At 42.8% G+C, this 23,690-nt stretch overlaps 1 protein-coding gene across 4 annotated transcripts in view; it reads left to right on the forward strand.

Moving 5' to 3' along the window:
* LOC308328239 (transmembrane protein 150A) overlaps positions 1-23,690 on the forward strand; it is a 44,935-nt gene that overhangs the window by 4,131 nt on the left and 17,114 nt on the right. For all 4 annotated transcript variants that reach the window (XR_013965276.1, XR_013965277.1, XR_013965278.1 and 1 more), the window contains exons 3-5: positions 10,376-10,423; positions 13,754-13,840; positions 16,011-16,078. Coding sequence is in view for 1 of the 4 variants with exons in the window: in XM_080782008.1 (XP_080638134.1) it covers positions 10,376-10,423; positions 13,754-13,840; positions 16,011-16,078 (203 nt within the window). In the remaining 3 variants the exon portion in view is untranslated. The remainder of the gene's footprint in view (positions 1-10,375; positions 10,424-13,753; positions 13,841-16,010; positions 16,079-23,690) is intronic.

The raw sequence follows: 23,690 nt of genomic DNA on the forward strand, positions 1-23,690 counted from the left end.
CATCCAACACATAGATTAAAGTTCTCAGTCACTTCGGTTCGTTAGCCTCGGCCCTCATAGCATAATTGCTTAGAAGAAATGAAAAATCACTATCTGCCAAAGTCGCCTAGTTGACTTAAAGGACTAGTTCACCTCTTTTCAACCTATCTTCATATTCCTCACTAATGTTCATGATAACATACCACAAATCTTAGGAGGGCTGTGGGCAGTTCAGAAACACGTCCACCAGTGACATCATGTGGCATATTATCATGAACATTAGTGAGGAAAAAAGATTATAATTATTTGAAGATTGGTTAAAAAGTGGTGAAGTGGTCCTTTAAGCAATAATGAGAAAAACTTTAGCCTAAGTCACGTTTATCTGGCTTTATTTGCACCTGCCTAACTAACTGCTGATTCACCATGCCTTAATATTGCCAATGTCAGCCTATCAGAATGCTTGAATGCTTACATTCCAGGCAGATATTGATTTAGGAATGTAACAAGAATTCTGATAGGCTGAGGACATAAAGGCAACAAGGCAGGCACAATAAAGCAGCAGCAGTGTGTGTTAGGATTGTAGAGTTAAGGCAGAAATGTCAATTTGGCCAAAAACAATGACGTAGGCAATTATTCTAATGGCTAATGCATTGTCTTCTATGGAATCATGTATATAGTGCACCGAAAATAGGCTTATCTGCAAACTGCGGCAAGGTTGTGAGCTCATAGCTAATTATTTTAATATTTAAAGAGGATTCTAAGTAGTCAAGCTTGCAATAGAATAAAGAGTGAAACGTGTTTGAATTGGTCAAACAACAATAGAATACACCTTCAGAAGCATCTACCACAAGCCCTAATGACATTGAGGCAGCACATGCTATGCTGCTGCTGCTGCCAACTATTGCATGTTGCCCTGAGTCTGTGCGTCAATCCACAACCCTGGTATCTCGTACCATTAGCAAAAATACTTATTTTACTTCATGATGTGAATACTGTAAGCCCCGCAATGTGATGTGGGCATTTTATATCATTGCTGTGGTTTGTGTTTCACCACCACGACTCCTGGGCCCCTTCCACTGGCATTTCTCAGTTCAATAATGATTGTCATTTCAAAGGTCAGCTCGGGTGCCTGACTGTCTGCTATTTTAAAACAATGGCGTCTTTTATTTAATGTTTGTACTGACTACTGCACACGTTCTCCTTCCAGACAGACCGTGACATATCAAAGAATGTAGCATGGACTCCAGTAGTCTGAACATTATACCACTGTTTGTATTGTTTTGTTGTTGTTGTTTTTAAATACATTTGGTGAAAATAGCCAATCTACATTTTCAGCTATTTTTGTCTAAGAGATTTGGGGCAACAAAGTGTATATATAGTTTGTAAAAACGTGTACAGTACGTCACCAAGAGGGGAGCGGAGCGGAGTCTGGAAAGCTAGCGGCGCCCCGTTTCTGGGATTTAAACTCTAGCCCACATGACTCAGAATAGAGTGACGGTGGTCTGTTGTCTGATGTCTCTGCGCCGTACAGCCGAGATCCAAGCCATCCTACGTCTCTTTGTAAAAATGTCCATCTGGGTTCCTTGATGCCGTCTCCATGCTGGAAAGCTGAAAAATCTAATTCCGTTTTCTGGCTCATGCCCCGTGACGTGACCTGCTGTGGCACTTATGCTCAGTACATTGTACTGCCTGTCTGTCTTTAAAAAAAGAACGTATACGGATAGTCGCTCAATGTACAACAAACCAGACAATCCCAGAAGTATGACGGCCGCTACCACGCGACACATATGTTGACCCCCTCAACGATATTTTGGTACTCCCTATAGTGTTGAAATGGATAAGCAAGGGATAATCAATGGGGAGCAGCATGGTGATTGAGAAATAAACCCCAACAGGGTGATTAGATCCGGTCGTAAATCAGAGGGGTCTTTATCACCCTGAAGAAGGGTTGATTGATTTTTAAAAGGATGTAATTGCTTTTACGGTAATGAAAGTATAGTCTATTCATTTATGCCAGGTGGGTCCAGTGCAACACGGGCAGCTTGGAAAACATCCCGGTGTTGATTATAGAATCGATATTCTGTTAATTACTGCATTATGTCTATTTCTCACTTCAAATAGTGCTTTAGCTCTAAATTACAGTGTGTTTGTTTACCTGGCTGCCATGTTGGATACAGCAGAAAATCAAGCAGGTTCATATGAGCTTTGGCTCTTTATTCAGACAGTGGTCTGTTATTGAGTTCAGCTGTCGTTATCGAACAGAGATTAATTCAGTGATTGACCACCCATAATCGAGCATTCAACCAGTGTAATAAGAGTAGCATATACATTGCTCTAGTATTTAATCCTTTGCATGCCTTTGCCCAGGAGTGTAGAGGCAGTTGAGTAGTTTAAGGTTAAAACAGACTGGTTACGTGCTGCTAGACTACACTGTCAACAACTGAAAACCTTGTATCTCCATATTCCAACTGTTTAATGTTTTATTTTTGAGCTGTGCCTAACCGCTCCATTACGTAGCAATGTGTGTATGTCCCTGTGTCTGTCCCATGGTCTGTATGTCTGAGCACAGAAAGCTGTAACACGGTAACTCTTGTCCACCCTACAGTGACCATAAAAGATAGTTAGTTGAAGTGTCACATCTTTGTACCCGCTCTTTATTGCCATGTTGTTATTTTGGGCCCTTAACTTAGGAAATGTATAGAACACCACAAGTTTCCATGGCAGTCCTTGTTCTCAAATGCTTCTCGCCATAGATAGAATCTTGAAAGGGGGACGGACGTGGTCTGTTCCTGGCTGCCATATACTGCTCCCAGGCATGCAATCACTGCTCACCACACAGCATGGCTTTGGCTGGAGCCCAATTATGTAAACAAACCTATTATTATTTAGCCCTGTGCGGCCACAGGCCACTGCTGTCGGGTCCACATGCAGCCTGCTAAGAGGAGGGGACTAGTGGGGGCCCTATTTTCGACCAGTGCCTTACACCTTATCCATAAACGTCTTTGCCTTTTTTGTTATTTCTTTACTATTTTGAAAACTTTTTAAAATTGTTCAATAGCCGATCAACATCGACACATTATGAACTTGTAAATCGGCTATTGGACTATTCAAAAATGTTTTTCAAAATGGTAGAAAAGAAAAAGGCAAAGAAGTTTGAGGATAAGGGGTAAGGCACTGGCAAAAATAGGGCCCCAGGTCTGCTTTATTTAGAATTGCCCTCAAGCGGTTTACTAAAAAAATCTTTGAAAGTGTGAGAACTACTGATTTAGAAGGCATTTGTAGACTCTGCCTCGGGTCTTAATGGGTTAACTACTAAACCCTCTAGACTCTAGACTTCGTAAACTGGATTTGAGTTGGCTCTGTGCTATTTTTCACCTACACCAAATCTGTTTGGCAAAAATATACCATTGTCTATTTTTGGCTAATGTTCCACCCCAGAATAATCTTTTAACATCCTTTTTTCCCCTTCACTGTTTGCTTTTCGACAGAACTCGGTTTGGTTTTCCACTTATTAGCGTAGTAGTGTAAAAGCAAGTCAAAAAAGAAAGAAACATTTTTTTTGCTCTGCTCTTTCCTTCAGAGCAGATGCTTGTTTTCCTGCAGACTGTAAGCCTCGGCTCAGCTCTACCTGACGGCGGTCTTCCACTCTGTCAGACCATGCCCACTCATACCGCTGGCTTCCCAGACTCCATTATGCAACCGTGTGTGTGCATGGCTTCCATCTGCTTTGCATTGCTTTCTTGAGGTGCTCCTCAAAAACGGTCCAAAACGCTGCACCGGCAGCTTGGAAATGCAACCGTATCGACACAAATCTTTGCCTGGTATTAACCGTCGTCCCTAGTTTAGTCTCGGTTAACTTATTTTCACAAGTTTGGGTCTCTCTCGAGCTAAACCCTTGTTCTCTAACATCTAGCCAATGGTTACAAGTGTTTCCAAATTTGGTTGTAGAATGCTTCAGTAGGATCCTTTCTTATCTCACCATCTCGCCCCCATCTCTGCGCCTCTCCTGATGATGATTATTCATGGCTGCTGCTGTGCAGCTGGAGGCAGATGGTGTGGCGTTTGCATGACCACAGGAAGTAGAAGCACTACTTGATGGTAGCTGTATATCAGGGGGTGTGTGTGTGTGCCTGCCTGCCCAGGGAGTCCATTATTTGAGCCCATTTGAAAAGCTCATATGTGTTGGTAAACTGTGCACAGATGGGTGGGCTGTGTGCATTTTCAGAGCATGTTTATATTAAACTAACATGATATACCTTTAAGTTCCTATGTATGAAAACTCATGTTTCAAGGTTTTAAAGAAAACAAAATAGGCCTACCATGGATTTTTTTTTTAATATACATTCTTGAATATTAATGATATAGTATCGTTAAAATAGTGTTTGTGTTTTGTCAATTATTTGCGGTCCCATGCACTACAATATCCTTATGCGGGCCACAAGTGGGCCCCGACCCACAGCTTGATATATAGCTGACCCTAAATGGGTATATGGGTATGGGGTGACGCGGCACGCCATAAACTGTGAGTCGCTGCATTCCAGAGACTACCACATGTTTCATTTGATGTTGGCAGACAGGCAGTTGTGTGGAGTTTACATGCAATGTATGTATTATGGTTCTGGTTGTATGTATCACCACCACCAGCAGCATGCAGGGGGGAGGGGGGGGTGTTGGGGGAGCTTGGGATGGCCCTGAGGCTTTACAAAAGCCACATTGAAGAGGTTTTGTTTTGTGAGCAGTTTAGAAGGATTGGAGGCTTCTTCTTTTAGTATTGGGGAGTGCAATCCACAGGGTGGGTAGGGTTGGAGGACCCGGAACTGGTTCTTCTTCAGATGCGGTTCCGACATTGAAGAACCTGGAATCAGCTCCCTCGTATTTCGAACCATTTTCTAATCGCGCTGTCAGAGCTGGTATGTGGACCCTGACGTCTGCTATACAGTTTCTACACCAGTGCTTCTCAAGTGTTTTAATTTCACCCTGAGAGAGCCTTATGGGTCCATTTGGTTCCATTTGTACTCTCTCAAGAGTTACAGCACTGTAAGTGTCAATTTGGCCCTTACTATAGGACTTGTTAAGGAACCGGAACCGTTAAAATCCTAAAGGTTCCCAAACTTCCCAACCATAGTTGTGGGCAGCAAGAGAGAATGCCCCATCATCACCCCACACGGTTACGGTACTTGGGTCTTGGGGACCAACCCCAGTAGGTTGGGAGGGAACAAGCCTTTGGTCCTCATGTGGACAGCTGTAGTGTGTCTTCAGGGCTTACTGTGTGTATGTGTGTGTGTGTGTGTGTGGCCTGAGGTTTAGGATGCTACTCGTTGCCATGGAGACGATCTTAATTGTTGTTTAGCCTGTTAGTGACCCCCAGGCTGCTGCGTTGCCAGATTTTGCGAGGGGAAATTTGCATTAACGGGTCTATGAAAACGAGCCCAAAATATGCAGCCTGTTTGACCACTTAGAGCCCTATTATTCAGACTGCACCAATGCAACAGAACAGTTTTATGGCCGGTCCACATCAATGCAACTCCTTGCAACTTCCACTGTGGATATTCGTTGCAAGTAGTTGCATGGAGTGCATTGGTGTGGACAGACCTTTACATCAGCTATTTGAAAATTGCCAATCTATAAGCTCACAATGTGTTTGAGCTTGTAGATTGTGTAGTGTGTAAACGAATAATTTGGGGGATCCTTGGCATGAAAATGTTTGAGAAGCAAGCTCAAACTAGAAAATTCGCAATTTAAAAAAATTGCAGAGTGTGGTTGCCGCAGTGTCTTACATATGCCCCTCCCACTAATATTGCCAGCCAATTACAGTTTCAAGTCACACGTTAGATCATGTGTAAGTAATTCGGAGGGGATTTAACCCCCAAAATTCATGTTTTTGCGACAAACGGTAAAGAGCCCCAGCACGAAAAGCTACTATACGGCTACTATCACTTAAAGGAGGAAACTGATGACAAAAAGAGAGAACTATGACTCATTTCGACTTCATGTTGACATATCCGTGGTGCAGTAGATCATATCATGCATGGAGATGCGGTCCGGTCCCATTTAGACCTGAAGACATTTCTGCAAATGTCAGTTTTCTGTCAGTCATTCTTAAAGTTTTTCATGTCAAGGACCCCAAAAATATATGTAATTGAAAATATGTTGTTCCAGGGACCCCCCATGAAGCAAAAATTGAGTTAAAAACGATCGCTTTGACAGAATATATATATTCAAAGATTTGCACCACATTTTCACGAATAGCAGACCTACAAGCTCGTAGCGTGGCATCTGCTATTTTTCAATAGCTAAAGTATAACATACATCTTATAACACCAATATACTACAGTACTATGCTGCATGAATAAACATACAATTTGATAGCATACAGTAGAATAGATCACCCAGGTTTTATGGTTTTTCAATCCCCACACGTGTGCGTGCGTGTACAGTATGTATAAGTGTTGCAACACTTAAAATGTAGAATATGAAATTTTAACGGTAATATCGTATATCGTATCGATATCGCAATATTTGGCATAAATACAGAGATTTGAAAGAAGTTTACGGAATGTATTGTAGTCGATAGGGCTCGCGTGAGTACATAACCACGTGACCGGGCTGTTTTCTGCCCCCTCAATGTCGCAACTCTGTCTATACTCTATGGCTCTGTTGTAATCCAAACGTACTAGTGTGTGAGAATAGCGATAGGGTGGCCTGGCTGGGTGTATGACTTGACTACCGCGGCCTGAATGATTCAGCCCTGCAGCCCTGCTGTGAGATATGATCTGGACAACAGATGTCAATATGAAGTTGAGGATAACATTGACCACTTCTGTGTCTTAGTCATACTTCTCTCTCCTTTCTTTTGTAATCTTTTTTGTCATCAGACGGACAGCTTGGTCATATACTTCTCTCTTTGTTCACGTTTTGTCATCCTCATCCTCCTGCCGTTAACCCAGTGGTGGAAAGTAAATAAGTACATTTACTCAAATACTGTACTTAAGTACAATTTTGACTCAACTTGACTCATATTCAAATTTCCAATACATTTACATCTACTCCACTACATCTCAGAGCCAACATTAAGTACTTTTACTCCACTACAATTATTTGAAAACTTTAGTTACCAGTAAGACGCGCAAACGCGGGAAGCGAACGCAGCTGAGACCCTGCAGATCATGTCTGTCTGTCTGTCTGTCTGTCTGTGTGTCTGTCCCGCTGTTACTGTATATGTGGACCTGGCCCCTTTTGTGCCCATATATGGAGCTGAGTGATTGCTGATGCAACACACTCCATATTTGGACGTATAGCGGGACAGACACACAGACAGACGCACAGACAGACATGATCTGCTAGGTCTCATAGTAAGTGCTCACTGCGTTCGCAACTAGTTACTTTGGAGATTTACATTTTGATTAGAAAAACATACGTTACTGTAACCACTTCAACCCTATATATTTCGACCATTTGAAAATAGCTGATCTACAAGCTCACGATGCGTCGCAATGCATTGTGTGCGACCTCTCTTTTCTATTCAAATATGAATATAAACTAGTAGAAAGGTCGCAATTTTGAAGAAATGCAATGTGTGGTTGCCGCAGTCAATAGGCCCCTCCCACTAATTTTGCCAGCCAATTACAATGTCACGTCACCCCTGTGATCATGCATAACTACTTCGGAGGAGATTTATCTCCCAAAAATCATGTTTTTGCGACAAACGGTTACATTTGTCGCCCCCCTATGGATGAAAATGGAATTGCTTTTGGAACTTGGTTGATTGAACCACCCGTGACATGCGATTTAAATTTGGAATGGATCGGACATTCCGTTCGTGATTTATGGCATTTTTTGTCAAATAGGCCCCTCCTACTATCTTCGGACGACGATTACGGCCGAACGATACGCACTACCAAAATTCTGCAGTTGGTGTTTTAATCGGATAGGTCCGGAGATCATGTGTGCCGATTTTTGTGAGATTTGGACAAAATCTGTAGGAGGAGGAGCCAAAAGTGTGTTTTGGAGAAAATTCAAATTAGCAGGAATTTCTTTCCTGACTAAAATGGGCGTGGCCCATATGTGGAAATGCATCATGACCCAAGGAATCCATGGAAAAAGATTTTTTTATTTTACGACTTACGGTTCAAGAGTTATAGGGAAAAACGTAAAGTGGGCTGTTATAGCTCCACCATGAGGCCGACTGATGTAATTCCTTTTAAATTAATTTTCATAATTATTATGAACCCCCCTCCCAAGTCTTGTAAATATGGCGCTTACGGTCTCCAATTGGAAAAAATACTTACATTTAGTCTTCTATTTCCCCATTATAAGTCTATGGAGAACTAATTCATTAATATCAATTAAACTATACAACGGATCTCTTAGCAAAATACAAGCACATGATTCCCGATGAAGCCGGTCAATTTGACATATGGCTCGAGTGTGTGCGGCAAAAACTGTGGGAGGAGTAGTGCGGCAACGTATCGCTCGTTTACAATAACAATAGTCTGGTTGCCCTGTTAGGGCAACCACACTAATGAGTGATTCTACAGAAACGACTTACTGTGTGTGTGATGCATCCTGGTGACATTTTCAGTCTCTTCCTTACTTCCTTTCCTTGTTATTGCTGCTCTCCTCAGATGTCCTGTAGGTCCCCCCCCCCCCCCCCCCCGGGCTCCATACAAAGGTCCTTTTACACTAAATATCTTCACTATCTCTAGCCGAGTTCCGTAGCTTATACTGTATATCTGCTATTTTCTAATGTTTGCCCCCAGAATAGCCATGATAGAGTTCATTTACCCACCAAAAACGATTACATTATTATTTAAAAAAAGTTGCATTTCTTTTATATTCACTTATCGGACGGGAACCCCTTTTTTGAGCTTTTCAATACGGAAACGCATTTTTGGGTTCTTGTTGCTATGTACAGTTGTTGCTGAGTACAGTAGACTATAGAAACAACATTTTTGTAATTTCTTAAACCTTATGGTCAGGATTTAGAAGGCATTTTTAGAATCGGCCTTAGTCCTAAATGGGTTGACGACACATCCAAAATAGTTATGGCAGGTCGGAAGAGGTTACTCTCACCGCTGTTGTGTGTGGAGATAGAACTGGTAGAATGCAGAGGGGAAGCCACTAAAGCCAGTGACTTATTAGGATGCAGAAAGCACAGTCGGGAACAGCGTTTTTTCCTACGTCACAGTCTATGAGTTCGATCTGAACTGCTGCACATTTTTGTGTTCCTTCCGCCTGTCTCAAATGTATTGTATACTAGACCTGTACGTGCCCGTCGGCTACTGGCCTACTTGAGAACGATGCAACTTGAGAACCTAATAATACCCGTTGTCAACTTGTCATAGCACCTGTTTTAACTGTCTGTCTGTGTCCCCAAATGGAGATCTCTCTGTGTGAAGAGGGCTGACTGACTGTGAAAAGTGGACTGGTTAAGTAGGCTAATCAATTGTCAGGTGTGGGGTTGCCATGGCAATCAATTGGCTGAGGCAGAGGCTGGAAATTGCAGAGCCTGAGCAGAGCCTTTTATGCTGGTTCTGGAGAACCGTGGGTCCGACCGACTCGAGGCCGGGCACTGCACTCCCTGCGGGGGTTTGAAATGCGTGTGTCGAATATGAAGTCGGTGGGTCAAACGGTTCTCGAGTTACGTGCATTACAAGCTTACGCACACACGCAGAGACGTGGCGCATTTATAGTAGGATAGACATGTCATTGATGATACCCCAAAAAACAAGGAACAAAGTGTGTCATCTATCAGTTGAATAAGGGACACGTCTTTTACTTTCCAAATAAGGGACGTTTCCTTATTCCAAGGGACGGTTGGCAACCTTATCTGTATGCTCCTATCGGTCATTCACTCTACTGTGGATCCAGTCACCGACCTCAAGTCAAGCCACCTTTATTTGTGTATCACATTTGAAAACAACAGAAGTTGACCCAAAGTGCTTAGTGACCTGACTGAATAAACACACGCTGTTAGCTTCTTGTGTGTGTCTGACCCGTGTCACTGGGTTCCTCTGGGTTTGGGTTCAGGTGACCTTCCACGGGACACTCCCAACAAGTCCACGTGTCACTGGCACGGTCTTAGTACTAGCCTGGAATCCAGTCTGATTCTCTATGTTTGTCTTTTTCTCACTTCAAAAAGCTTAAAGAATTTGTCAAAATAACCAAATCTACAAGCTCACAACGCAAGCTGAGCTCACAATGCCACGCGTTTTGAGCTTATTTAAAGTACCTTAGAAAGGATGTAGGCCTACTGTAACGTGTCTATTAGGTCATGATTGTCAACCAGTAAAAACACCTGACTCGTGGTCTAACTAAACGTTTACACTTTTTAACTGCCTTCACTTTGACAATCTTAAAATAACCATAAAATATTTCTTCTTCTTTTCTATTCCAGGTATGCCATGGCCCTCTACAACCAGCATGTCTGCCCTGTGGATAACTGGTATGTTAATACATCTGATTAATCAAATTCAAACTAATTGTACCTCTCGATAGTCGCATGTCTTCACAAGGTCCACTGGTATTTCCCTCTACACCAAATATCTTAACGCACATTAGCTTGTGAGCTTTGTGGATTGGCTATATTCCCGCCCAATGTTTGCTCTAGAAGAATAGGGGTGTTAGGGTTCATGTGGTTTATGTAAATATATCTGGTTTAGTGTTTTCCCATTCCATTCTAGCCTACAGGACTACTGTATTGATATTCTCAGGTTAAAAAGCCCTCTTTTTATTCAGGGCCGGATATAGGCTTGGGCATGGGGAGGCAATGCCCCCCTAAATGCCCTGAGTGCCCCACCAAACATGATGGCATGCAAAAATCCCAAATTTCAAAGATATTTCAAATGAAAGTGCTTAAATTACTATTTGAAACACTACGCTACTAACTACAACTGTCGCACCACCACCAAACCAACACCATTTCATCATTCAAAAAAGAAAAATCTCCGAGTCGCTTTTTGCTTTTTGCATGTGTCCCTCCTACAACTTGCAAAATATAAATTCCCTGCTCATTTCAAGACACAACAAGGCTCAACAAGAAACACAAATAAAACAAAAAATGTGCTACGTTTGTGTTGTGTATTTCACACGCTCCCTGACAATGCATGCATTCTGTCATTGCTGTGTGCTGCTAGCCTATGCCAAGTGTTGAAATCACTGAGTGATTTATGTTGTTGGCTTTCTGGTAAAATCCAAATATGTTAAATATGTTAAAAGGAAGCATTTGTTAGGGCTTTCACAGAAAAGCAGACAACTGAAATATTGACGCTTACTTGCTTAATATAAGCCCTGTACAAGATACAAATCTTGTGGCTCACAACTAAAGAAAAATAAATAAATAAATAAAATAGATGGATTATTGTGTGTTATAGGTATAACTGTGGTAAAATACATAGTTTTTCGGGGGTTTTGGGGGATTGACTCCAACGTTAGCAAAATATTCCCACCTTGTTATCTCTGATTCTAATCCCAGATTTCGATTCTAATCAAAACTAGAAAGGTCGCAATTTTTCAAAATTACAAAGTGTGGTTGCCACAGTCGCTTACATAGGCCCCTCCCACTAATATTGCCAGCCAATTACAATGTCACGTCACCCCTGTGATCATCAACTACTTCGGAGGATCTTCCAAAAATCATGTTTTTGCGACAAACGGTAAAACGGTAAAGGGCCCCAGCATGAATAGCTACTATATGGCCTGTTATGAAACCGAATATACAAAAGATATTTTGATACTACTTTTCTTTCACTTAAAGGAGGAAACTGATGACAAAAAGAGAACTATTTCAACTTCATGTTGACATATCCGTGGTGCAGTAGATCATATCATGGAGATGTGGTCCGGTCCCATTTAGACCTGAAGACATTTCTGCAAATGTCAGTTTTCTGAAAACCCTATGTTTCTGTCAGTCATTCTTAAAGTTTTTCATGTCAAGGACCCCAAAAATATATGTAATTGGCCGCCGACCCCCATCTGAAAATATGTTGTTCCAGGGACCCCCCATGAAGCAAAGATTGAGTTAAAAACGATCACTCTGACAGAATATATATTCAAAGATTTGCAACACATTTTCACGATTTTTCAAAAACCTACAAGCTCGTAGCGTGGCACTCGGTGCCTCGTTATGAGCTTGTAGATCTGCTACTTTTCAATAGCTAAAGTATAACATACTTCTTAAAACACCAATATACTGTAGAGTACTATGCTGCGTGAATAAACATACAATTTGATAGCATACAGTAGAATAGATCACCCAGGTTTTATGGTTTTTCAATCCTCACACATGTTCGTGCGTGTATGTATAAGTGTTGCAACACTTAAAATGTAGAATATGACATTTTAACAGTAATATGGTATATCGTATCGATATCGCAATATTTGGCATAAAAACAGAGATTTTAATCTCTAATAATAATCTCTGTAATTCCTTTTCAATTAATTTTCATAATTATTATGAACCTCCCTCCCACGTCTTGTAAATATGGCGCTTACAGTCTCCACTCTCCAATATAAAAATACTTACATTTAGTCTTCGATTTCCCCATTATAAGTCTATGGAGAACTAATTAATTAATTAATATCAATTAAACTATACAACGGATCTCTTAGCAAAATAGAAGCACACGATTCCCGATGAAGCCGGTCAATTTGACATATGGCTCGAGTGTGTGCGGCAGAAACTGTGGGAGGAGTAGTGCGGCATAGTATCGCTCATTTACAATAACAATAGTCTGGTTGCCCTGTTAGGGCAACCACACTAGCTTTATTGACGACGACTTCCACAAAAGAATCACACATTTTCATGTGTTGAAAACAAATTAAAACATTTCTTAAATATAATAACGTAAACGTAATCAAATAAATTCCCCTAAATTAGAAAAAAATATGTTTTAAGAAGTAGTGAAAATAGCTGATCTACAAGCTCAAACAAAGTCAAGTGACACGTTGTAACTTGTGAGCTTGTAGAACTGCTATTTTCACTAGTTTGGGTCACGGCCTAAAAGGTTTAGGAACCACTGCTTTGGGGAACCACTAACTGAAGTGGACCAAATCATTGTGGGGGAAACATGGTTACTCCACAAAATGTATTTACAACAGTTAAAACTCTGGATTATGTTTAACGTCATGGATTGGTGATAAATATTGATGTAGGATACCATTAACTATGGGAGGTTTGCCAAAGGTTGCAAAGATTATTTCTTAATTGGAAAGCGTTTATTCCGAAGGATTCCAAATGCCAGTGTGTCCAGAAGTATGATTTATGTTTTTACCAAAGTCCATAAATCATGCGCTGAGTGGACGGACCGCTCACTGTGGTGAAACGTTCCCACTGACAGTGGTCTTTCCACCCTTTCACAACAAACAAAGCACAACAAGACCACTCTGGGGCCATGTATTAAAACATGGTCCCAAGTCGGGTGGACCCCTTGGATGTCCAAAACAGTGACGTTTTGTTTATTAAAGAATCTTGTATGATGAGGTAGGGCATTAATGTACCAAAAAAGAAATAAATTAAGATTTCTGCCCGACAGCAATGATATTCAAGTTAGAAAGGATTACTTTTTCTTTCTATTTTTTTTTAGTCATTTTAATTTTTAGAGTTGGCTATTCAAAAATAGATGGGGTAGCCTAGATACAAGCGTACATTGGGTATTCTTTTGCGTGCAAGAACTACTGATTTTAGAAGACCTTTGTAGAATCAGTCTCGGGTGTTAATACTGAATCTGTGTGTGTGTGTGTGTCTGTGTGCGTGCGTGCGTGTGCCTTTCCCCAGGCTATACAACCAGTCGTGTGAAGAAGATCTTTACTTGCAGAGCGGATCAACACTGTGTTGTACCCTGGACAACATACCGCTCATCAGGTCGGAGTGATCTCCAATCCCTGTCTGTCTCTCTCTCTCTCCATCTAGCTGTCTTGTTTTCTCTCAAACAGGAATGCCCTGTCATTGTCTTCTATGACCCTTCTGCCATCCTGGTGACAGAAAGCGAGTGAGCTTGAAGTAGACAGTTCCTGTGTGTGTGTGTGTGTGGGTGTGTGTGTGTGTGTGTGTGTTCTCAAAATAACTTGGCTTGAGATTTCCTGCCTGCCACCGTGGCAGTGTAGCTGGGAGGCAGAGAAAGCATGGGTCTACACTTGCCCTGTAGACACGCACGCACGCGAGAGCACGCGCACACACACAGGAATTCCCCATAAAAGAGGGGTCGTCTTACATTCGAGAAGAAATCGAGCGCCTCCTTTGTTTAGTTCTCAGACGCACATGCTGAGCTTTGAACATCAAAGGCCGTCGTGAACCGTGTGAATTCCCATCTTTACACGAGACGCGTCGGGAAGCTACCTGTAGGCTGTTGGAACAGGAAGCTACCTGTAGGCTGTTGGAACAACTTACCTAGGATCATAATAAACGGAGTCCTGCTTATTAAGCACTGGATACTCTCATGGCTGTTCGCACTTAACATGATGCCCTGTGTGTCCGTCCACACACATGCACGCTCACACAAACACATGCGCGCACACGCTGAAGTGTCTGTGTGTGCGTGTGCGTGCCCAGTCAGCTGAGACAGCTTTGTGGCTGTAGAATGAAGAAAGCAGTCGGGACTGCTCTGACACATTTCCCATTGGCTCCACTGGAGGCAGCGTAGAGCAGGTCACAGGCTGGATGGAGGACAGGACCATAGATCTAGAAGCCTAGAGACGTCACTGTGTATAGCAGGGGTCCTCAAACCTTTTTGTCCCAGGTACCCCTCGGAGGGGAGAAATAGTGCCGCCTCATCCTCGCGACAGCGATAAGCATATAAGTACCACATTACATTTAGATGCCATTGTAACTATTTCTATTAAAATCGTTTTCAAAGTCATTTCATAGTCAAACAGAAAACACTACTACAGGGCTATTCAACTAAACTGTTCAGGGGGCCACATTGTCAGAAACCCCCCCCCCCCCCCCAAGGGGCACGGTGGCACAGTTGGTAGTGCTGTCGCCTCACAGCTAGAAGGTCCTGGGTTCGATTCCCGCTCGGGGCACTGTGGGTGCTGGCGGCGTGTTTCCTCCTCCGCGTCATCAGTGCCCATACCCGAAGGCGGGGTTGGCGAAAGGGCCTTTCTGTGTGGAGTTTGCATGTTCTCCCCGTGTCTCCCCGGGTAGGTACCCTCACAAAAACATGCAGTAATCCTGGTCTCTAAACTGCCTCCCCCTGGCCAGCCGGGGCGCCTGATGGAGGGGAAAGGAACTGGTTGGAATAACGTGTTCCTTCCACGCGCTACGTCCAACCAGGGAAACTCCCCCCTGTCAGGTGTAAAGGAGCAACTTGGACACTAAGGCATGAAGGGAGCATGAGTTAAGTCCGTTGCTCTCCCCAGGTTGGCGGAGGGTGTGTAGAGCCCAGGATCACAGTAGATGATTGGCACAGGGGTGAAAAATGGGTTACAAAATATATAAAAAAGACAAACATTATTAATCTCATATGTACACTTGACACAACACACTGGCTATTTGACAGTGCAGAAACATAATTGCCTTCCTTGATGTGTTAATGAGCGTCAAATGGTCACAGACGCACATCTCCCCTCTGCAGTGCTCTAACTGAAAGTGACTGCAGTCTTGTCTCATTTCTATCCAAAGGCCCTTGAATATGATGGAATATGATTAATTATTTTCAGGGACGTTGTTTGCTAGGTCCGTATATATACGGACCCCAACATAATAGATAAAAGCTGCCGTGGGGCTCAACCATTATATAGACGGAGTATATTATACTCCGTCTATATAATGGTTGAGCCCCACGGCAGCTTTTATCATTGGTCCAGTTGCTCTGGCAACGCCCTGTCACCTCCAGCTATGGGACGTTAAACAAAACAAAACACTGAGTACCGTGGTTGTATAGGACTAATATAGACATTTTATCTTCACAAGTCGATTCTTCTTCTAATTCTTTCTCCTCCTCCGCCTCCTCTATAGACTTGTATTGCATATATGTGTGTTTTTACTTTTTATTCATGTGTGTGTGTGTGTGTGTGTTTGTGTGTCTCTACAGTAAGTGTGGGACTCTGCCTCCTGAAAGCTGTTTTTTCAGTCTCATCTGCAGCACCGGATCCTTCATGGGTAAGATGAGGCTCTGCAGGAGTCTAGCCATCTGTCTGTCTGTCTGTGTCAGGACCGATCAGCACCGAATGTCTTGTGCAAACTGCCAGTAGGCCACAAGTAGAGCTCTTCACAGGCCTTCCGGATTCCACAAAATGATGCTGATGTGCACAAAACACAATGTACTGAAGTGCTGTTTAACGTCTTTAACTAAGATTGCTGAAGAATTAATCAATTAATACCTGGCAGTCCAAAACTTGCTCTACCTTTTTTTTTAAGTATTTGACTGTCTAGTCTAGTGTCTACCCACCTATTGATGAGGACTTGCACTTTTGTGTTTGCATCATTTCATTATCGTAACACGTCTACTCTCCACAGCCACTGCAAAAATACACTGTCTGACCTAAACCAGCCGATATAGGTTAACTTTAAAGGGCGCGAGCACACACGCACACACACACACGCACACACACGCACACACACACACACACACACACACACACCATGATGGCAGGAGCATTTTGCACTGCCCAGTTTTAAGTTAATGTTTCCCAGCTGTATCCCAGTGTAGCTTTGGGGTGGGGGTGGCTGTGTTCACATGTGTTTTTATTCCTAACAGCTGGGTGGGCCCGGTGGGTAGCAGGACACAGGCCAAGGATAACCCTACAGATGTGTGTGTGTGTGTGTGTGTGTTTGTGAGAGAGAGAATCCTGGAGCAGTGGTTCTCAAATATTTAGACCCCCCCCACCCCCCATTTTAAGATTCTATTGCCAGGGCAGGGACCCCCATAAGAGAATAAGATTTAGTCCTTACTATTACACCTGTCTATAGTGTCTGTGGAGCGAGAGAAATAAACTAAACTAAAAATACCACTTTGAAAACTACTGCTCTAGAGCTGAGGTTCTGCGACCCCCGCCCCCCTAATACAAATTGACCGCTACAATAACCCTAATAATAGCGAAAATACATCATAAATTAATACTGTAACCAGATATAATCATTAAGGAAAGTATATGCATGTACTATGTGTAACTCTTATTTTCCATTTTCCAGCCATCCAGTTGCAATTTTCAGTTTCTGTTTTTAATAGTCTGGGAACCCCCAAAAATTATTTGGCGACGTTGCGACCCCTCAGGTTGAGAACCCCTGCTCCAGAGCAGTGGGTCCCAAACCTTTTAGCCTGTGACCCAAAATAGAAATGAGCTCAGGGACCCAAAGAAATGTGTCCGAGACCCACAAATGGGTCCCAACCCGGTGTTTGGGAAGCAGTGCTCTAGTAGTTCCTTTAGAAATGGCTATTTAAGGACCTCTTTGTGTGTGTGTGGGGGGGGGTGTGGGGGGGCTGACAGCGACATGAGACCTCTCTGGGGAGGACGGGGACAGATAAACCACGAGACATGTGTCCTCGTCTTTTAGATAACGATATTAAGTGCCGTCTTCCTGCCAGTCCAGTCCACATGTCTACTGTAAGCTACACAGTATAGGACATGAATGATCACACACTTTCTCACTTGCTAAATCATGTGAGATTAACGTGAGATACTGCAGTAGACAAGGCTTAGTGGGGTGGGTGTTGGCGGAGTAATTCATTATGTTCTTTAAAAGAGCACATAGAATTTAACGAATGAATATGCGAGTAGTTGGCCGGGTGCGTGTGTGTGTATGTGTGTTTTCCTGTGTAGTCGGTATATATGTACAGGGTGCGTGGGAAAGCTGGGCCAGCGTCCATCCAGACTGTTACAGTCCAGTGTGAACCCTGCAGGCGACAGTGAAAGTCCCAGTGTTTGACCGGCACTGTTAGCCAGCTCTGACCCCACAGCGTGTGCGTTTGTAATACTACTAGTTAGTGTGGTTGCCCTAACGGGGCAACCAGACTATTGTTATTGTAAATGAGCGATACTTTGCCGCACTACTCCTCCCCCAGTTTCTGCCGCACACACTCAAGCCATATGTCAAATTGACCGGCTTCATCGGGAATCGTGTGCTTGTATTTTGCTAAGAGATCCGTTGTATAGTTTAATTGATTAATTAATTAGTTCTCCATAGATTTATAATGGGGAAATCGAAGACTAAATGTAAGTATTTTTTTTCCATTGCAGAGTGGAGACTGTAAGCGCCATATTTACAAGACTTGGGAGGGAGGTTCATAATAATTATGAAAATTAATTGAAAACACACTTTTCCTCCGGCTTCTCCTCCTACAGATTTTGTAAATGTATTGGAAATTGGAGTCAAGTAAAGTAAAAATAACTCAAAATTGTACTTAAGTACAGTATTTGAGTAAATGTACTTATTTACTTTCCACCACTGGGTTAACGGCAGGAGGATGAGTTAACAAAACGTCAACAAAGAGAGAAGTATATGACCAAGCTGTCCATCTGATGACAAAAAAGATTGCAAAAGAAAGGAGAGAGAAGTATGACTAAGACACAGAAGTGGTCAATGTTATCCTCAACTTCATATTGACATCTGTTGTCCAGATCATATCTCGCTGCAGGGCTGAATCATTCAGGCCGCGGTAGTCAAGTCATACACCCAGCCAGGCCACCCTATCCCTTTACCCACACACGTGTACAGTACGTTTGGATTACAACAGAGCCATAGAGTATAGACAGAGTTGCGACATTGAGGGCGCAGAAAACAGCCCGGTCACGTGTTCATGTACTCACGCGAGCCCTATCGACTACAATACATTCCGTAAACTTCCGTATTACAAATCTCTGTTTTTATGCCAAATATTGCAATATCGATACGATATACGATATTACCGTTAAAATGTCATATTCTACATTTTAAGTGTTGCAACACTTATACATACACACACGCACACGTGTGAGGATTGAAAAACCATAAAACCTGGGTGATCTATTCTACTGTATGCTATCAAATTGTATGTTTATTCACGCAGCATAGTACTGTACAGTATATTGGTGTTTTAAGAAGTATGTTATACTTTAGCTATTGAAAAGTAGCAGATCTACAAGCTCATAACGAGGCACAGAGTGCCACGCTACGAGCTTGTAGGTCTGCAAATCTGCAAATCTTTGAATATATATTCTGTCAGAGCGATCGTTTTTAACTCAATCTTTGCTTCATGGGGGGTCCCTGGAACAACATATTTTCAGATGGGGGTCGGCGGCCAATTACATATATCTTTGGGGTCCTTGACATGAAAAACTTTAAGAATGACTGACATAGGGTTTTCAGAAAACTGACATTTGCAGAAATGTCTTCAGGTCTAAATGGGACCGGACCACATCTCCATGATATGATCTACTGCACCACGGATATGTCAACATGAAGTTGAAATAGTTCTCTCTTTTTGTATCTTTTTGTCATCAGTTTCCTCCTTTAAGTGAAAGAAAAGTAGTGTAAAAATATCTTTTGTATATTCGGTTTCAAAACAGGCCGTATAGTAGCTTTTCGTGCTGGGGCCCTTTACCGTTTTACCTTTTGTCGCAAAAACATGATTTTTGGAAGATAAATATCCTCCGAAGTAGTTATGCATGATCACAGGGGTGACGTGACATTGTAATTGGCTGGCAATATTAGTGGGAGGGGCCTATGTAAGCGACTGTGGCAACCACACTTTGCAATTTTGAAAAATTGCGACCTTTCTAGTTGTTGTTGTTTCTCTGTGAATGTGGTGCAGTGTTGATTTCGCCGACTAAAACCAAGACGAAAAATGTTTGTCGACTACCTTTTTTCACTGATGAAAACTAAATTAAAACTATAAGCTATGATGACTAAGACTAAATATACTGACAATGTCGTCAACAAATAAAAACTAGACTAATTTGTCGTTACAACGGCATCAAGGCCCGCCAAAATACATTTTGTTCGACTAAATCAACTATAGATTTAGTCGACTAAAATCTTATGATATTTAGTCGACTAAAACTAGACGAACACTAAAACATTCCAGGTGACTAGTAAAATGTGACTGAAACTAAAACTATGCAAGAGACTATAAGTAAAACTCAAATCAACACTGGTCCGCTGCTCCGTGTATATTGTCGGGCCATCGCATCACGGAAAGGGAAACCAGAGTGCTAGGTTGGAAACACATCTGGGATAATCGGTGCCTCTGCATGCTCAGCATGCGTCACAGTCTATGACTTGCCCAAATGACCGAGCGGCGGCCGAAGTGTACACGAACAACTTGTTACCGGCTCAAATGTATACAGTGTATATATATATATAGATACCAAATGTATAGTAGAATTTGCTAAATTTGTGGGGTCCATTTTATAGCAGTAGTTCACCCAAAACATTACTTGTTTTCCATCAATTTTACGTCAAATTATTGGCTTATTGGGATGCGACAAAAACAAAAATCAAGGCTTTTTTGATAGGTTGAATACTTTATTAACAGATTTAAAGGACAGGCACAGGGAAGTACAGTACAATAGAAGTACAGTACAATACAAAAGGTATGCTAAAATGATGAATCCAAAAAAAGCCTTTCGGCTCGTTTCCATTGGTCTCCTCACGTACGTACTCAATTAATCGCTTCATGGGTTGTGTATTATTATAATTTATAGAAAAGAAGTAATTTATGGGGGCGAACTTCCTAAACTGAACTTCTTTATGTTCATCCCACTCACTGATCTCTAAATGATTCGTATTCTTATCTCGGTCTGATCTCATTCCACACCTCATGTCTTTATTCACATGTAGTAAACTAAAGACAATGGAAGTGTTGTCTCCCGACGTGCCAGAGAATGTGTTTTCATAGGAACGGATCCCAGTGACAGAAAAGGTAGAGCTTATTTATTTAATCCATTGAGCCTGAGACCAGATTCTACAAATGTCTTCTAAATCATGAGAGTTTTCAGAAAAACCTGTTTGTGTCAGTGGTTCTTAAACAATTTCATATCAAGGACCACCATTGAAATTATATGTATATTGACCGCTGAAAATAATGTTGTTCCAGGGACCCCCCCCCCCCGCAGAAACAAAGATATGAGTTAAAAGCGTTCGCTGTGAAAGAATATACTGTATCAGTGATGTAAATAGCTTTCAATGTAATGAGTCCCGGGATGCAGGGATGGTCTTTTTGATGAGTCCCACTTCAACAACGTTAGGAGTGCTTATATTCATGTAGAAAACAGAAGAAGAAATGATTATTATAACTAAACTATAGAATAAAAAACAGTACAGTAGTGCATCCCTTGGATGCAGAGGTTGTTGTTTTATTGCGTCCCTTAACTATAAACTGCGTTTTGGGATGCCAAATGCACCCTATTTTAATCTCTGCTGTATGTTCAAAGATTTGCGCGACATTTTCACTAGAACTAAATGCACCAAGTCTCTCTCTGTGTGTGTGTGTGTGTGTGTGTGTACGTGTCTGTACGTCTGTAATCCAAGTAACTCGAGAACCGTTCGCCCCAACCTACTCGGTTGGGGCGTGCGTTCCACACCCCCACAGGGAGTGCAGTGCCCGGTGTCGAGTCGGTCGGACCCACGGTTGTCCAGAACCGCCACAAAAGGCCTCTGCCCGGGCCACAGCTGACATCACAAGGGCTCTGCCCCGGGTCAGACTCCATATTTAGGCATGCCTAAATACGGGTTCGTCCCACCGAATTCTGACATTCTGACATCTTCATAGACTCCATATTTGGGCATGCCTGACAAAGACCCCAGGAAGAATAGCCATGCTTTTGCAAGTGCTAATGAGGATCCATAATAAAGTAAAGTAAAGAACTCCATATATGGGCATAAAAGGGGATACCGCTGACATCACTTCTGACATCTGTTCAGAACCGCCACAAAAGTCCTCTGCCCGGGCTCTGGGCTATGCTCTGGGCAGGGTCCCTGCCCAGGCTCCCATGGGCACTGACTCCCCGAGGCACCGCTCTAGTTTTTGACGAAAGAGAGTAGTTGTGTGTTTTTTTTCCCGAGCCCCAGAGGAGATAGGCCTACTGTTTGTTTTACCATGCTAGAAACTTAAATTGCTTTTCCAAAATGATTTCAGTGCTCTGGAAACGGAGCCCTACTCGCTGAGATTCAACACATACTAGCCCATGATCTGGGCTACGTGTTGTCCTAATGTTTGGTGACTCGAGACAATATTTCTTCAGTTTTGTGCTGAATCTCTTAAAGGGACAGCTTTAGTTTTTATCTACTAAGGTTCATGTTTTAGGTTATTAGAGAAAGTAAAAGATGAGTGTTACATTTTTTTCATTTGCTGCTTTCTTTCGTTTTAGGGATTTTAGCTGTTTTTGACGGGGGGGGGGGGGGGGGGGGGCATTTGAGCATGGGGCTAAATGTCTTTTTTTTACACAAAATATTGTGGCGATTTCTTTTTTTATTATTTACTATCCTTCTACCCTAATGGACAGGGGGTACACAAGCACATGGCCGTTTATCCGTGCTCCTTCTCCTATACCAAACCACTCTGTTAGCACACATCTCTCCATGCACAAACAAATCTGCATGCCACCCGAATCCAGCGGCACTACATTGCATCCACGCAACTGCCATATTTACTGTACAAATATAGTTTTTGATCAAAACACGATCCAACTTCCCAGCTTGCTGTGAAGTCAAAATCCTCATCACTTTCCAGTTCCCACATCAGTGCACAGCGGGTCCCTCCCCCTTTCATCTCTCGCATATTTCACTATTGGTTATTTCGGTGCTGGAGTGTGACTGTGACACACAACACGTACCCATGCTTGCCACCGCCAACAAGTACACACGGGAATACTCAGACATCACCTCCAAAACCACACATCACTTTCAGATGATACACGTGACGTGCCGCCATGCAGGCATCAGCGGTTCACTCGCGCAACAGCAACTGGTAATCCAAACATGTTACATGCGGGTGCTTCTGTAAACTTCTGTCTGTGCGTGCTTCATCGTTTGCACACCCGCACGCACGCACTATACAAGCGCATCATTATGTCGCCATTTACTACAGTACGCTGTCGCCACCGTCATTCACCGTCAAGAAAACTGTCATGATTTAAGCTGCCAGCCAGTCAGAAGCAAGACTATATTTGCCCTGGGTGAGAGGCTGATAATCGTACAGACAGCAGACTGCACACTAAGCAGACTGATACGGCAGCACACCTATCGGAGCAAGCTAAAGATGTCGACGGCAACTGACCATGTGTTGCCAGATAAATTAACCCCGCTTGCGGAACTGTCAGTGAAGCGACCTTGTTGCTGAAGGAAGTCATCATGCCAGACAAAGGAAGCTGCGCAATTTAAAGGGCAACACACACGGGCTGCAAACGGCGTGCGTCAAAACAGCCACCTCCATCACTTTCAATGGACCTATGTCACCTAGCCCACACCAACGGCGTCAGACGCGCGCAGGCGTGCATTCACGCCTCACCCTGGCGGCAGTGCTCCGATGCGCCAGGTGTTCTATTTCCAGGCGTTGCCGCGCGCTGAAAAAATATTTTATCTTTTACTACAAAGTGGAGGCCGCGTGGCAGCCTGTTCACAGCCTGTGTGTTGCCCTCATCCCGGCGAGACCAATCCGACATTCAGAGCAGCAGCAAACTGTGACCTTGGACGGTTCACAGAATGACTGCCTATGGTAGGGGTGGGCAACTGGCGGCTCGGGGGTAACATTCGGCCCCCACCACATTATTGGTTTCAGCTGTTACAATTCCAC

This window comes from Protomyctophum bolini (assembly GCF_963924005.1).
Source record: "Protomyctophum bolini genome assembly, chromosome: 14".
NCBI lineage: Eukaryota > Metazoa > Chordata > Actinopteri > Myctophiformes > Myctophidae > Protomyctophum > Protomyctophum bolini.